This window comes from Acanthaster planci, linkage group LG06 (genome assembly GCF_054643075.1).
Source record: "Acanthaster planci isolate LZ-2023a linkage group LG06, COTS_SCS, whole genome shotgun sequence".
NCBI lineage: Eukaryota > Metazoa > Echinodermata > Asteroidea > Valvatida > Acanthasteridae > Acanthaster > Acanthaster planci.
Genome location: NC_141782.1, coordinates 15,948,174 through 15,965,482, shown reverse-complemented (window position 1 = coordinate 15,965,482; position 17,309 = coordinate 15,948,174). Strand labels below are relative to the sequence as shown.

The following is a 17,309-nucleotide window of genomic DNA, read 5'->3' as shown; positions in this document are numbered from 1 at the left end:
TAATGAGGACTATCATGAAACAAGAGATTTGATTGGCTTATGGACTACGGCTTGACCTTTGAACCGATAAAACGTTTTACAAGCGCGCTGTAGTATGCCGGCGTAGCGTCTGGTGAGACACGTTGGACTCGAAGGACGGGTCTATAATTTCTCCTGAAATCCGCCGTCATCAATCGCTCCAAAATGGTAAAATGAAACTTTTCATGTAGAATAATTAATTGTGGTTTAGTAGATGTATTTATTTAATGATATAACCATTCTGTACCGAACAAGTGAAGTGCCCATTGAGCATGATGATCATTGGATGGCAAATATAATACCTAAGACGCGAGAAAATGCATTGTCCTTCAGGTAGGCCTACCGTTACATTCACTTTTTACGATTTAAACATTTGACTTGGTTTGATTTATTCGTCTTACCATAGTATTAAAACGTAGATAATATCAGGATCGAACAGGGACAGAGGCATACAGACTATTCCGAGTCAGCTGTTGCTACCATAACTACTAGCATTATTAGGTTAGGGTAGTTACTTTAGGCCTACAGTCACTTCGCCCCACATCGCCCCTAACCACTTCGTCCCATCCCCACTTTGCCCCATTTCAACTTGTCCCATTTCCGAAATTCCGGTGATCGGATAGGAACCTCGGGAACCGCGGCAGAAAATTTTGTGGAAACATGCTCACTTCAAGTACTAACAAAACAATCTAAAATTAAACTCGTGCACAGAAAATACACACATAGGCAAGATATTAAATTCTGGGAATTAGCTTTAAGAAATCTTGCAACATCAATTTTTTTTCAATGTGTGAGGTCATGTACATGTACGGTCGCGGCGGCATGAATAGACTGGTTGCCATACTCCATCACACATTCTCTTGCATGGGTGTGGCGCGGCGGGAACCAGCGCTTTGCGCATGTGTTTTTAACACAGTGAAACACGAAGAGAACTCTTGAAATTAGCAGAAGTTGCTTTTCAATGCTGTAAAGGTAACTGGGAAAACATATAAACACAAACATTATGAGAAAAATGTCGTTCTGAGGTGTTTGTGAAGACAAAAAACATGACAGGATTTATTTAATTTGTCTTTCTTATATTTATTTAATTTGTTTTTTCTAACTTGCCAATAAACATGTTAGGGCCTCGCCGAAAAATTAGGGTCGGTCGGGAAATCAAAAGCATTGTTTTGGCCTTTGCAAGTTGGATTCTCCCACTGTTACTTGGCTGCTCAAATGTTGATGTTTTCATTTGTTCCATCTAGGCCTATGCCTCTGTTACTAATAAAGAACAGAATGAACGATAATCGGTGGGACAAAGTGGAAATGGGGCGAATTGGAGCACCTCGGGCTGAATCACGGTAGCCTTTTAGTCAAGGCGTGCATGGTGCTGCTGCACCATTGTGCTGGTGTCTTCATCGTGCACTCCAATGACAGGTGCACGACGTGTACCCGCAGAACTGTGGGGTCTGATGTCCGTTCCACTCCCACCTTACGTAAAACTCCTAGGGGGAGGGAATTGAGCAGCATTTCTATGGGTACACAACTTCAAAATCCTTGTTCATACCCAGTTAAACGTCATGTAGAGCCCATGGCAAAAAAGGCTTGTTTTCTAGGGGCTCATGGAAGCAGGGCGGATGTTGGACCCCAAGTTATAGGGGTACCCTTGCCTGCCATGTTGGCGTTCTGGGAAAGAATTCCATATACGGACAACTCTAATTTCCCATAAAATGTTATGACCGTCAGAAAGTGATAGCATGTCCTTAAAAGTGAGGTTTAGCACAGAAAATCCCAAAGCATTTACTTAAAAACAATAGGCCTAGGTTTTTTCAGACAAGTCTCATACCGTAGGTTTGTGCTCAGGGCTTCAACTTTTTCCATTTTCTGGTTGCAATAAAAACGATGGAGTGCAAAAGTGACAAAAAAGCAGATCCATTTATCATCATCAGCCGTTATCTTTCCACTGGTGGACGAAAGCCTCAACATGCCGATGCCAATTTGCTTTGTCTCCAGCTGCTGTTTGTCAGTGAACAGTGCCCCAATATCTGTCTAGGTCATCTCGCCACCTCCCTCGCTGTCTGCCTCTGTTCCTTTTGTCATCCATGGGTTTCCATAATGTTATGGTTGAGCCCCATCTTTTGATTTTTCCTTTGCTAAGGTGTCCTGCCCATTGCTACTTACTGAGTTTAACGATTTCCAAAATGTCTTCAATTTTGGTTTGTTCTCTAACCCAGTCATTTGTTTTCTGTCTGTATGTGTAATGCCAAGCATATTCCTCTCCATGTAATAATGTGCTGCAGCTATTCTACATGCTACATCCATTCACATGTAGCTTATTTACTTACTTACTTATTAACTTTCTTCCACAGAGGTAACCCTTGGCGTGGGTTTTTTTGGGGTCAAATGAGCCCTCAAATGTAGGTGATGGTTCTTTAAGCATCAAGCCCAGGCTTGGGGATAAACTCGCTTGTAAAGTGTTTCTGGGCTCATAAGCGATCCCACTGCCTCGAGTTCAACCGGGGCAACACAGTTTTCCACGATCAAAATGGCTTTGACTGAAGTCTTATCGGTGGATTTCTTCCCTTGCAAACCACACCAAACTTTTCTCAAATCAAAATAAAATACCCAAACCCATGCCCTACCTCGAGATAACATTGAAGCTGATCTCATTGTTCTCCTAAATTACCGAAGACTCCTTGCCACCACCAGCATGGGGTTTTTCTAGGTCAAACAAGCCCTTAAATGTAGGTGACAGCTATTTTTAACCCAATATAATTATTGTTTTTTGTTACTTTTACACTCCATCGTTTCTGTTGCAACCAGAATCCTAGCAAGGGCTTTGTTAGGGGTGTGCATCTTGAGCGCTCGCTGAACTGTTACAAATTCAATGTTGAATATCAAATGGTTACTTATTCAACATTGAATGTTGAATGAGGAATAAGTAACTGACTTCACACCGCCATGGATCAGGTGGATATTCGGCTGTCCGTCGGCAAGATTTAACTAAGTGATATTTAGCGGTAAAAATCTTTTACCTTGACTTATCTTTAGGCTGGTTCTGCGCCAACATACACTGTGTTTTCATTGGACTTTTTCTTCTGCGGCCACACCAAAACTTCCAAAGATTTAGTGCTTTCCAATTTCCATGTGCTGTAGTACGCATGAAACGATTGGATTGGCGCATTGCGTGGGGTTCTATACAAGCTGTGTCCTTCGAAATGCAGCATGCGGAAACCTAGTCTGTGAGGAGTGGACTTCATTGGTTCCCACGTAACTTGTATTCAGCCAAAGTCGAAAACCGGTGATTCTATGTCACAGTTGGACATTGAAAAAGGAAAAGTAAAGTCCTAGATTTCCTGTATGATTGACCAATTGAACAGCCAGATTGCTTGGTCATTCTTATTCCTGACTGCCAATGGCATATGAATATTAATATTTAAATTGAAGGATTCAGGGCTGTTTTGGTTATTTGAATGTCTGTTATTTGAATGTTGTAGTTGTGAGGCCTAGTTGAAAATGTTCAGATGGTGAGAGTATTATATGAGAATCTTGTTCCTCTTTTGGCATCTGAAAATTGCAAAGCGAAATTGGAGAAAGTCCATATAAGGGAGACTTGTAGTGTTAAACCATGATTGAGCACGTGCCAAGGGTAAATCATTAATTGTCCTCGTTTTAGATGGAATGGACTTGTGTCTTCAAGTGCATTTACCCTGACTTAAATCCTTATGTACGAGGAACGTGATTGGACACTTGTTATTTGCATTCGAAGACTGCAAATAACAGTTTGTGTATATTTTAAAGCATAATTTGAAGGTTTTTTTCAGTACAAAGATTTTCTTGACATCTTTGCATTGACTGACAATCACTAAGATCAGTCTCTTTCTATTCCCTGCTTTCCAACTCCTCCTGCCACAATCACAAGTTGCATTACTCAAACGGCTGTATAATCTCTTGTTTGGGGTTGTAGACGGTCGGCAAGAGCTCCAAGATGTTGCAGCACATCAACTACAGGATGCGGATCAGCCTGCAAGACGGCCGCATCTTCATTGGCACTTTCCTGGCCTTTGACAAGCACATGAACCTGGTGCTGGGCGACTGCGAGGAGTTTCGGAAGATCAAGCCCAAGAGCTCCAAGATGCCGGAGCGGGAGGAGAAGCGAGCCTTGGGGCTTGTGCTGCTGAGAGGGGAGAACCTTGTATCCATGACGGTGGAGGGGCCGCCCGTGCAGTCGGTGAGTGCGCTGGTTAAACTGCTCAGTTAGCCTTTTCCTGACTTCTCGCACCTTTCCCTTCCGTGACAAGGGGACATAGAAAGCTGACTAAAAAGTGAACTCATTGCTTATGTAATAGGGAGTCCCAGGGACAAACAGCTGTCATCCAGGAGGCTTAACCCTCCTATGCTGAAGTCACTCTTTGGGTCATTTGGTGAACACCTCAAAGAAGCACAGCTGTGTTGTGCACTGCACCAACAGTCCCTCACAGGAATATCAAATTGCACTTTTGTGCTGCCCAACAACTGTGCTTCACTGTTTCATGTGCATAACTGTGCAGTAAACTAAATGCAGTGAAGAGGACTGCACAGAAGACCCTGGGTCATTTTGTGCTTGCAATCTACTGTGTACACACTGAACCAGTGCATGTTTGAGTTCCATATAGAAAATACATGCTCACCAGTGACTGTGGGCATTTGTGCACATTTGTGCTGTAAAACCAAAGGAGGCTTAATCTATGCTGAGAAGACTTCATTACTGCAGTGGCACTACTGTCAATTTTGTGTTTTTAAACTTTAGGCATGCGTATGTTGACAAGTCATAGCACTCAGTTGGTGTTACAGGTGTATAATGTACCACCTGTCCAATGTGATGCCACCGCAGTGTTGGCTGTTATTCCTGATTGCCAGAATAACCTACGAGAGGAATTGAATCCTGTCGATATATCAGGATAACTTAGAGTTCTGAAAAATAATCCCCTCAAATCCTTCAAACCCTGATGGAGGGTTTTGCTGGAGCTGGAAGTGCTAGGGTTGAACCATTTGATTATGATGAACAAATATAGGGTCGTTTCACCCGACATTCTCGATGGCCCATTTCAATGGTAGAAAGCAGTTATGCTGGATTTTGTACAGAGCTTCTGTCACAGGACAGTGGCTCCGTACAAGATATCACAGTGCTTGCTGCCTTTGGCAGGTGGCAAATGACCATGGCAACCGAATTTGTCTACAGCATCAACATCATGCCAGTTTTTTCTTTGCATTTCAGGGACCTCGCGTGCCCTTGCCTGGTGTGGGCGGTGGCCCCGGGATGGGTCGGGCAGCGGGCAGGGGAGTGCCGGCGCATGCCGCGGGAGCCGCAGCAGCCCCAGCAGGCCTGGCCGGACCAGTCAGGGGAGTCGGAGGTCCGTCACAACAGATCATGGCACCGCAGAGCACGATAGGTATGTTGAGGGGAAGTCAGGCTGCGGCTGGGGGTTAATGCATGCATCTATGGGAAGCGGCTGCATCCACTGACCATTGGCTTCCATAGCCGCACATTTTGCTCACAGCCACAGCCATGAGTTTTGGACGTAGACTGTTTTTCACACCTCTGTATTCTCCCATTGTGGTGGATTGATATTGTATACGTTGGTGCGATGGCATTTCCTTAGTGCACGGTCAACTTTGTGCTGGCCATGAAGTTTTGTTACTCATGGCATGAGTGTGGAAAGTGTTGGATCAAGGAAATATGTTTTTTCTGCAGAACAAGTTCCATCAAGAACTGTTGTTGACCCATAGTTTGACTAATTTTAGTTGATGTGTGTGTGTGGTTGTGTAGCTCTTTTAGGACTAGCCCACCTAGGTCAGTTTGCAGTTTTAATGTGTTTCCCAGCATTCAACCTGGAACTAAATTCTGCCCAAACTGTGCATTTTAGCCCTGATGTTTCACTTCCGTTTGATGAGAGGTCTCTATATGTCTAGATGTGACTGTCGCACAAGATCTCGCAAAATGAGTTTTTCGGCCATTTTAAAGTAATTCTGTTGTAATGCGCGTTTGAAAGAACAAACTAGGCTCTCTGGGTTGATGTGTCACTTAGTTTTAACAACTTACAAAAGTGGACAACGTGCCGGTTTCAAATGTGGGCTGCTCTTACATTGAACTTGATTGTTTTAAATTTATATCAAAGACAAAAATTGGCTCTGGGGACGCACGACACTTTTCATCAGGATGGGCCCCATGTCTGCATAGAGGCATAATGAAATTAATGAATTAGTCTCAATTCAAGCAGTAGTTGTTGCATGTTGTGTCTTGTTGGATTTGCCGTAGTTAGGACCAGATTGGAGGAAATGAAGATGTTGATTACTTTGCCAACGCTTTTTCTTCGTTGCAGCGGCTCCACCTCAACAGTACGGTGCTGGAAGAGGAATGCCCACCAGACCTCCCATGGGTAAGTTGATATGCAGCCCATCCTATAGATTAACCCTTCATGAACACTCAAGTGCGTTGAAAAACAGTCGGATCTCAAAAAATGGTCGGAATTTCCGTTTAATTTGAAAAACTCTCCCATACCTTTTAAGCGTGCAAACATCGTACCCTTACCACGGTATCATTAAAAACTTTAAAACAAATTGTATACAGTGTAAATAATTGAGACAAAGTTCCGGTGATGAATTCCTTTGATGTGACCGAGCAGTAAAGTGTTGTGAAAATCAGATGACATTTTACAGGTATTTTTACGATAAAAATGAACGCCAGATTGCATCAATTAACTCTAACAGTCCCAAATCCTTCTATTTTAATATGATTTTACATAAACCTTAGGGGTTAGAGTTAGATCATCAAACCTCTAAAAGGGACAGTTCTGTTTAAACGTTTGGGAAAATTTGTAAATGTATTTGGAACTTTTTCCATTTAAACATGTTAACGTACCACCCTTAGACACTGGTGCACATGTCCAAGAGCTTTATCCCGTATTTACCTTCAAAGATCATCGTCTTGCGCATCCTGAACAAAAACTGTAAAGATTTTTTTGTTGTTGTTTCTTAAGGATGTACACATTATTTTGGATACCTTTGAGCTAACTTTGAGGGCCAAATTGTCCAAAGTGTTCAAATAGATCATCTTTGAAATACTGAACGTGAAACCAATTCCGTGCATGCACTTAAAGGCTCTCCCCGTTGCTGCAACCCTGAAACTATGGCTCTCTGGGGACCTTTGCTTTTTGGCAGAAATTTGTAACTTTGCCCACATTGCACACTTGGCTTACCTAAAAACACAAGAGACCCTTTTTCCTGTGCAAGAAGCCCACTTTTCAGTGGGGAGGGGTTGGCCTCCTGGTAAGGCTTCTAATTTGCTTGGCAGGGGTTTGAATCTGCAGTGGGGTTGTATGTTGTGACTTCGGGGAAGTCTTTTCACCCACACTACCCAGTGGTGGTTGGTTAAACCTGAAAATGGTTACAGTGACAGTTCTCTGCTCCGCAGGGAGTTAAGAGAGTTTACAGGATTATTTCTAGTGCTGGGGGCCACGTTATTATTTTCCTTTCCTTTTCCCTACTCAGGTAGAGGCATGCCCCCTGGCATGGTGCCGCCCGGAATGAGACCTGGAATGCCTCCACTCATGGGAAGAGGGATGCCACCACCGGGCATGGGAATGAGACCGCCCATGGGAATGAGAGGTATAAACAAGTGGTGGTTTTTATTTCTCTGAGGGTTTGTCTAGGCTCTGTGCCCAGGTCTAAGGCCCCACGGGGGGGGGGGGGGGGGGGGGGGGGGGGGCTTTCACATTCAGTTTGAACGGTATATTCATTTAAACTTAAAGCAAAGTCTTGCTGTACATGTACCTTGACTCCACATATTGAAATAATACCATTTGCCTATGAAGTCGATCAGCTAGTTGTTTCATTCATCGCCCTCTGTTGCCAAGTACTTTTAGACGTGGCCTGAGAAAATGAGAGAGTGCTCAGTTTGAGTTGCAGTTGACTAACTGGCTGTCTTGCATTTAAGAATTTTGCAGTGCCTCAATATTTCAGCGTCACGCATTGACAGGAATGTGGTGCTTCTGAGTTTCCTTTCTGAGTCAAAGTGCAGTGCTGTGAACTTGGAACCTTCCTGGCTTAAGCGTGGTCAGAGTTTGTCATTGGGAAGAGATTGGGGAAATTTCAAATATTTCATTGGAGACAAATCATCTACACTTTCTCTCTATTCCTTCCAGGACCACCACCACCAGGCATGAGACCCCCTCCCAGGAATTAGCGGCTAGTTATTTTCTCCGTAGACCTGCCTCTGGAGGAATCACTTCCTTGTGCACCAGTCACAGACTTCTCTCGCACCCCCCCCCAACCCACGTATTAGAACTGGCACGATGCTTCTCTGGCAGTTGCAAGAAGACATTCAGAACAGAACGACTCTTTTCTTTGTCAGTTCGGCTTGCTCAGATTCCTTCAAGACCAAGCCAGGATAACAGAACAGCTTTCCTGGATGAAGTAGACTTAGTGAAGTCCCATTGAACCTATTTTGTGCATTCCCGTTAACGCCCTGTGTTGCAAAGTACAAGTTGGTCCGTCGTTACCAACTTGATCCAGGGAATACCAGCGTGAGATAACGTTGGTTTGTATATAGTTCAGAGTCTTCTTGTAAGATTCAAGTACAATTGTTTGAATGTTTTAATTCTACAAATTCCTTTTTCATCTTTTTTTACCTGTTCAGTTATGCCTCATGGGCTTTTTTGAGTGTAGTTTTTCCATGGGGCTCTACCACATGTTTATTATGACATTTAAAAGTTTTATTTGGAAATTTTTTTTTAAGTTTTGTGGCTTGAGTGTCCATTGTTAAAACATATTGCATCATTGTTGGACTTGAGCGACTGCATCCAAAACCAGAGACAAGACAGTATAGTTTGAGCCCTATATATCACATGGCAGTGAGATACATTAAACTTTGTACGTCCGTCTACTCTATGCTACATCAGTCTGGTAGATGTCAAATTTGGCTAGCCAAGGGCAGAGGTCACTTACGATACAGCTCGTCGGTTGCACCACAAAGTGACATATCATGTGTACGAAGTCTATGGATGGTACGTCACTTTGTCGTGTACCAAAACTGTCCAGTGCTGTGGTGAAATTGACGAGTTTAACTGTGGCTGCCTACTCAGATTCACAAATGACAGAAAAATATTGCCTCGTCAAAACCAGGTGTATCTAGGTATTGATTGGGGGGGCACACGTAGTAGGGAATTCTTCAAACAAGATAAAGGTGGCCCCCAGTAATGTTTGTAGCATATTTTGGGGGATGGGGAGAGGGACAAGGGTCACCGATGGTTCCTGAAAATGGCAAATGTCTGGGGTTTGTTTGTACCCCTCTGCCCAGCCACAGGTAAAATGTAGTGATCCTGCTTTTTTTCCCAGACGATCGGAGTTTGAGCAGGTGATTTTTTTTTTACCTGAAGCAAGTAGGTGTAGGGTTGCCTGTTAAAACGACCTTGCTCCCATCTTTGTGTTCGTGGAAAAACAAGTTCTGGATATATCTCTTTTATTTTCTTGAATGCAGGGCCCCCTTTTTTAAAATTCTGCCAATGTTCTGTCGGTAGATTCGCAATCTTGATGTGAAATAAATTTTCTAATTACTGTAACAAGATTATTGTGTGATATTCATACATGTGTGGTTTAGGCGTTAATGCTGTTCACATTGAGAATCCAGATTTGCTCATTGAAAGTGATGTAATTAGTTGGACGACTTTGCTCACTATTGTGAACTGAAAACAGTGAACTGAAAAATCACCAAAGTGAACATCTGCGAAAGCGAAATTCTTGTTGGGCGCCATCCGTCGATCTGCGCGATTTCTTAGTTTTTCAATAATCTGCCGTTCTTATCGCACAATTTGCAAGAATTCTGCCATCGGGCCATTTTTTTTGCATTTCATTCGCAGTTGTGAAAGATATCACTCTGGATCTACTGATGTGCTGATCGATTGATCATGCTAAACGGACACATTCTTGCTAAGGTTAGTGCAGACATAGCTTAATGCTAAAGTTACATGTCAACAAATCATCAGCATAAGAAGTCCAGCTAGGCACCTGCACTCCCCCCTCCAGATGTGGACTGAGAAATCCCTTCACAAAATCACTTTAGTAGAATGCCGGAGAGTTCGGGTTGACCGCAGATACTACCAGCAACAATTAGAAACGGCGCGTGATATGACGATATCAGATTGTAGATCGCGTGCGTCGATTTTGCGAACTGAAAATTTAAAAGGCATCCTGGTTGTTGCTGACTTATACTCACTTTGTAGGTATTTAGAATCACTCAAGCGTTTCAAAGTAGGTCTTTATGATTTTGGTTTAGGAAACTACAGTTGAGGTCGTCTGCTGGTAGTGGATGCCAGATACAGTGTATGTCGCGTATATTTTTCAGCCGGACTTTTGAACTACGCATGTCCGCTTACAGGGTTATTTGCGTAATAAGGCTTACTTGTATTGCGTCACAGAACGATTTTCGTGCCCTGAAAAAAAGTCCTTTCAGAACATTAAACGGCAAATTCTATATACATAAAATTATGAAGTAGGGTTAGGCCCGTTTCTAATATTTTTTATTTAAGAAATTTAAAGATAGTCGCCGAGTGAGCCAACAAAAGTTCGCTGACGAAATTGATTTTTAAAAAAATAATTTATTACTAAATTAAACTTTGTATTATCGATAATTTTCGAAAAGCAATCTTTAAAACGGTTAAAACTTGATTTTGCAGATTAAAAAAAAGAGCATTTTTCACAGTCGAGATTCGAGCTCACAGCCTCTCGCTTCTGGATCAGGAGTGTTAGCTACAGGACCACCAAACGTTTATTTTACGGGGATAAAAGTTAGTTTTGTATATTTTAAAGACTTTTTCTTTTTGAAATAATCATTTTTTATCAAAATTAAATTTCTATAATATAAAATTTTCAAAAAATCGTTACAATGGCTAAAAGTTTACTTTGAAGGTATCTCAGAAAAGAAATAATTTAAGAATAATTTTCACACTCATGGTTCAATCTCACCACCTCTCGCTCCCGGGTCAGGAGCGTTAGCATCGAAACCACCAAGCTGCACTTATTTTTGGAGGCTAAGAAGTTTGCTGTACAAAGATACACGATTGACAATCAGTTTGCCCTTGTCTCCAAATATTTATTTCTCAGTAAATTCTAGCACTAAATTAAATTACAAAAGAATGCCACTTACATGTAGTTTAGACACAAGTTATGTGAAAGACACATAGGCCTATGTAATTTGTAAGTGACCGCGATGTCAAAATGACCTTTGCAACTAACAAGGCTAAATATATGTATATGCTTTACCTTGAAATAATGTTCCATGCACATAGTCCCTACAAAATATTATGTGCTTAATTAGATTACAGGAAAAAGAAACTTATGATAGAGGTAAAAAAGTGGTTTTAATGCAACCCGGAATATGCCGGAATCAAATTGAATTTACATATTCGGTACATGTAGCTTTCTGGATTTTTCATGCTCTGTGACGGACGTATTCAAATTAGGTGGTTAGCGTAAAAAATTTTCAATATTCTGATATTGTGCCACCAGGTTTATGTTCTGGTGTCAACAATTTTGGTTAATCACAAAATGAACGGCGATTTTGTGCTACTGCTAGTTTGTCATTCTGATCATTAGGCTTGATGAAAATGCAATATTAAACCAAATTGATGTCTGCTCGTAATTTGGACGAGTTTTGAGATGCAATATTTTTCTGTAAACATGACTTCGGCACTTTGCAGTAAGCGTGCTGGGCATTGGGGTAATATACTCCTTGCTGCACGTACGTGTAGACGGTTCAGAGTAGATAACCAATTTGATTCTTCTCTGGTTAATGACATCTTCTAAACTAGGACAAGGCCACAATTACCCGGTAATCCAACACTGATAAGACATACTACATGTGCTCCCTTATTGAACACTGCTGTCAACATTGCCGACTTTCATCCCTATGGTATACAACTGTCTACAGGCTATCCCAGCTTAATTAACCCTAACCCTCCTCAATCCTCCAAAATCATTCGGGTGGTTTTTGGAGGATTGAGGAGGGTCCCTAATAAAAAGAGCCTTGGGGTTAGGGTTAAGGTTGAGTCTTAAATTGTACCGGTTTATGATCAGAGGCTGCGACCCGTAGATGTCTCTGTCCGTGCTACGGTACTTCTGTCAATACGAACAATAGGAAGCTTATAAACAGAACATTAAATGTGACCAGATACATTTTGCAAGTTCACATGCGCACCTGTATTTGCCAATCTTTTGAATGCGTGATAATATGATACTCTAATAATTGTGCGATCAATTTCTAGGATGTTACTGCTATCGGTACAACACCGGAATAACAGGAACCAATGACGTGGAAATTAACATGTATAATTCAGCATACTTCCAATCAATTGCACTTGGCAGAATCCACATCCAAATACATTATACCAACATACTCTGCAAGGCACGTTTCCTTGAAGGGCATGTTGGATTGTACATGTACCTCGATCATTATATATTGACTGACATCCCCAAGTCCCATGTGAGAAGCCTTGCTTAAGCATATTTCAGTATTCCTTAGCCATGGTATCCACAGACTTTTTATTTGTTTAAATGAGCGAGGCAATATTTCACGAGGTGTACCCTAAAAAGCCGAATGGAGGAACCTATATCTCCCTCAGGCTGCACATTAACGCGGGTTTACAGGGAGCCTGGAAGTAGAGTCACGCGGCAAACTTCCTGAACCCTCGTGCGGCCCGACTACGAGGATTTTGTGGAGCCGTTCCGTCACGTTTATAGTTTTTTTTAAGAATGATTCTTGACTGAAACCACCCCACGAAACACTTACATCGGAATTTTTGTCTGTGTGCTTCAGGTGATGTCGCTGAAACGGTAGTAGAGATGGATGCCGGTAACAAATTTCATTCATGACCTTTCACTTCCAGCAAAACTCTCTGGGGATAGGCCTACACCATGTACTTTCCTATGGGAAACGGTTTTATTGCCAGTCTTGAGGGGAGACCAGTCTTTACGCGTTGTTTAAGCTTCCCTTGGTGAAATGCCGGACTTTACTTTCCTCTGAAAAAAATTCTACAGACATTATTCAAACAGTTTCCCTGGTGTGGCGTGTCAGAGAAATCACGACCTGACACAGTTCTCGCAAGCAAAAGTTAGAGTAGATTTATTAATCTTTCGTAAATGCTAATTATTCCTCACAGTTAATTTCCATAAAAACTGTTTTGAACTTGTTTTGTTCTGTTTTCATTTTATTATTTTACCAAAAAGACTACCATAAATTATAATTTTGTAACTTTTCATCTGCGTATACAAGAACACCGAGTTACAATGGTAGTCATTTATTTTAGATTTTCGGAAGTGAGAGGTCAATTTTGGGCAGATTAATAATTCTCTTTCAAGTTAATTAAGCAATTTTTAAATTTCCAGACATTAATATGATAATATCTTACAAGTTAATTTCTGAAAGTGGTTTTGAGAAGTAAATGAAACAAACTGCAAAGTGTAATATTTTGCACCTATCCAAGGGTTCGAGAAGTGCGTCATATCAGGCGTCAACTTTCTGGTTCTGTTGGCGTGAGGTTTACCAGGAAGTCTCGCCAACCAATTACTAAAGAGCTGCTTCTTGGTTCATTTTCACTAATATTTTGGAAGTTCTTCTACAACGTGAACAAATAATCCAATAACGTGCAGTAACTTTTTATGGTGTAAAAGATTTAAACAACTTCACGCAATTCAATTGAGTTTTCCCTCTGTAAGCTCTTCAATGGCCGCTGATGGCGGCTATCATTCCAAAAATAACAAAAATGGAATGCTCTGTCTCTCCAAATATAATGAAAACCATACTTTTTGCGACGTAATGGATACCGATTAAATCTCACACCACCATTGAAACGCGGCTTACACAGGCCGCCGACGCGTTCGGACATATATAGCAAGATTTGCGACGATTACTTTGTCCTTTTGGTCAACATCATCGCAGAGGATGTCATTCAATGGACACATCTGTTCTCCACTGCAGACAGGTCCCAGGTTGAAGGAGCGGCATCGAAACTCACCCCGACACGCCGAAGCACAGCAACGATGCCCTTAGAGGTGAATAATTCTGTTACGACGTGACTGGTCAAGCATGGGAGATGGAGACGGTTATCTGCATCAATCTTCGCGCAGAACATCGGCGAAGTATTGAACTACTGACGCCAACTGCACCAAAAGAAGACCTGGCGATCCCCGTTACCACTGGATCGATCGAGCCGACGGACTCTGAATTGGTTGTAAAGTCGCATCGACTGATTTGACAGACGGTTGAGCCCCGCTGTTGACTGCGTTTGGAGTAGGCCTTGACATGCATCGACTGGATGGTGGTAAACTTAGTGCTGACTGGTTTGAAAGTAGACTCAATATCGTCTGATGTGACAATTGATTTGGTATCGATGGAGTTGACAGTAGGTTTTACACTGACTGTGTTCATAGAAGTGTCGACCGGCAAACCATTTGATATGATATCAAATGGTTTTCCGGTAGACTCAGTATCGAATGTGTTGACGGTGGACTCGGTATCGACGTCTTTGACCGTAGACTCAGTATCGGCTGCTTTGACGGTAAAGTCGGCATCGAGTGGTTTGATGGTAGAGTCGGCATCGACTTGGCTGACAGTAGACTGGGCATCGACTGGGTTGACGGTAGAGTCGGCATTGAGTGGTTCGACGGCAGACTGGGCATCGACTGGGTTGACGGTAGAGTCGGCATTGAGTGGTTCGACGGCAGACTGGGCATCGACTGGGTTGACGGTAGAGTCGGCATTGAGTGATTTGACGGTAGACTGGGAATCAACCTGTTTAACGGCAGATTCAGTAGGCATATCGTGTGTATTTAGGGTAGGATCGGCATCGACTTGTTTGACAGTAGACTCAGTATCGACTCGGACTTGTTTGACAGTAGACTCAGTATCGACTGGTTTGACAGTAGACTCGGTATCGACTGGTTTGACTGTAGACTCGGCATCCTCTGGGTTGAAGGTAGTCTCGGCATCGATCGAGTTGACTGAGGACTCAGTGCCGAATGAATTGTCAAAAGACTCGGCACTGACGGGCAGGACAGTAGGCTGGGTATGCGTATCGCCTGAGCTGACAGGGGTATCGATACTAACTGGTTCGACAGTGGGTTCAGTATCAGGCAGAGCATATTGACGTAGCCAGTGGACTCAGCAATAACTGGTAAGGTGGTAGCAGTACTGTTTGGATTGATCGTATGTTTCGGAGATAATCGGACCCTCACAAACAGTGTACATCTTGTAAGTGCACAAGTAACAATGCGTGTACCTGTAGTAATATCCTGTGTACCGGCATGCGCAATAACAATTTGTAGAAAGATGGAGTATGTCGGTACGTCTTTGCACGGAGTACCATCGGAATTAATCCATACACCCGATGTTGAAGTCTTGTAACAATCGAACCAGATGAAAGCATTCCTCCCAAACTGGCTCAAGACCAAGGATTGCAGAACTCAAACTCGCTTTGAGTGCTGGGTGATGTCAAGTCACCTCCCATGTCAGAGCATCTCTTTGCGGCATTTTTCCAACTTGCTTTTTCTCTCAACGCGCAGTACCCTGTACCATTGAACCACGCCAATTCGGGACAGAATGCCTCTGCTCCGACACCGATGAGGACAACCACAACTGCAGTCGCTGCTTTCATCTCGCTTCCTTTGACGCATAAGTCGAGCTTCAAAATGCCGAAAGGGGGTTCGGGGACTACTCTTCTTCTTAAACACTTTGTATTATTCAAAGGAATATGGTTAATGATGCAGCCAGTTCCGGCGAAGTAATCCACGAACCTCAAACTGCAGTTCACGCCGAAGATGTTTCATAGAGTAAGGATATTTATTGGTTACCGGTACGGTCTCCGTCGGGAGTGGTCTGGTCGTCGGTTCATCATATTCCTGAGGAGACCGAATAGCCCGAGATGGCATGCAGTTCACTTCTGTCGGTTCATGTATAACCAGAGTTTACAAGTTTCCATGGCATCCATCAAAAATACGTCAGTGATTGGTCTGTGAAATCATTGCTAAGTGATAAATTATCATGTGTAATGAACTGAGATCATGACACTATAGCATCAGAGAGAAACGCGCTTAATTTAAGCAATAAAATAATATGAATCTTCCGCCAAAGTCAAGGTTTCATCACAGTCAATTAAGTTGATTATGCTAAGGTTGGTAATTACTGTGGCTGACGGCTTAACTCCTAAAATGCGACACAACACTCATCCACCAGCAATTACCTAGGTTTTCATCAAGTTGAATTCGCTGAAAAGGGTTGACTGGCATGCCAAGGACAATCCGACTGGCGCTGTAATTGTTGTTAAAGCCCCGTTGCATTTAAAACTATGACGCCACGAGGACTTCGCTACGGCGGGCGGCTTGCAATCGTTTCCAGTGTCTTGTAATCAGCACAGGTTTACCGACCAGACTCCCAAGGCACGCCGTTCGCTTCGCAATCCACGCTGAACATCAGTTCGCTCAACTAACGCCACAGCTGTACTCCAAACCTACAAGGTCAGAATCGCCTGATCAGTATGGGAAAAGCCTTTCATTTCTCAACTTACCTAATAACACAGCAGACTCATTACACACGAAGCAACTTGAAGCAACAGGCCTACATTGTACTAAACACAAAATATCTCACACAGTTTAGTGGACAGGTGTAACAGTGAACACCAAACCTTATCTCCGATTGCGTCTATTTTTGTAACCGTAAAGAAATGTCGAAAAACGCATAGACCTTCATTGATGTTTTGCCAACCAGCTTTACACCTCTTCGATTTGAAACTACAGTTACCGAAATTGCTAGGCCTACACACAACCATCGTAGAACATGCAAACTACGTCGAGAATTAATCAGCAAATAAACATAACGAAAAGACAATCTCAGTAAGGTATCAAAGTCTTGGGTCGCGGATGGATCGAAGATGTTTTCTGAAAACGACAATCCAAGTTTTTCATACACAAAAGTATCCTCAACCGAGGCAATACTATCGTTTCTAAAATGCTGGCACTTAATGGAATCCGTAGCCCTGAAGTCGAGTGGGTTGTCGGATTCGGCACCGACAAATGATTGGGCATCAACTGCGTGCACAGTAAACACGGTGGCGACTGGGGTGTCAGTAGACAGGGCATCGACCGGGTTGTCGGTAAATAAGGCATCATCTTGGTTGTTAGCAGACGGGACATGGACTTGGTTGTCAGTTAACAAGGCATCGACTGCGTTGTCAGTAGACAGGACATGCACTGGGCTGTCAGTAGACAGGACAGCACTGGAGTTG

At 42.7% G+C, this 17,309-nt stretch overlaps 1 protein-coding gene across 1 annotated transcript; it reads left to right on the top strand.

The window, feature by feature from the left end:
- Positions 1–48: 48 nt before the first annotated feature.
- LOC147798882 (small nuclear ribonucleoprotein-associated protein B-like) lies at positions 49–9,601 on the top strand. The gene is made up of 6 exons (XM_087138067.1): positions 49–186; positions 3,965–4,228; positions 5,255–5,429; positions 6,360–6,416; positions 7,528–7,644; positions 8,181–9,601. Exons 1-6 carry the CDS (start codon positions 184–186, stop codon positions 8,219–8,221), a joined length of 657 nt encoding a protein of 218 aa, XP_086994193.1. The 5' UTR covers positions 49–183; the 3' UTR covers positions 8,222–9,601.
- The last annotated feature ends 7,708 nt before the right edge of the window (positions 9,602–17,309 follow it).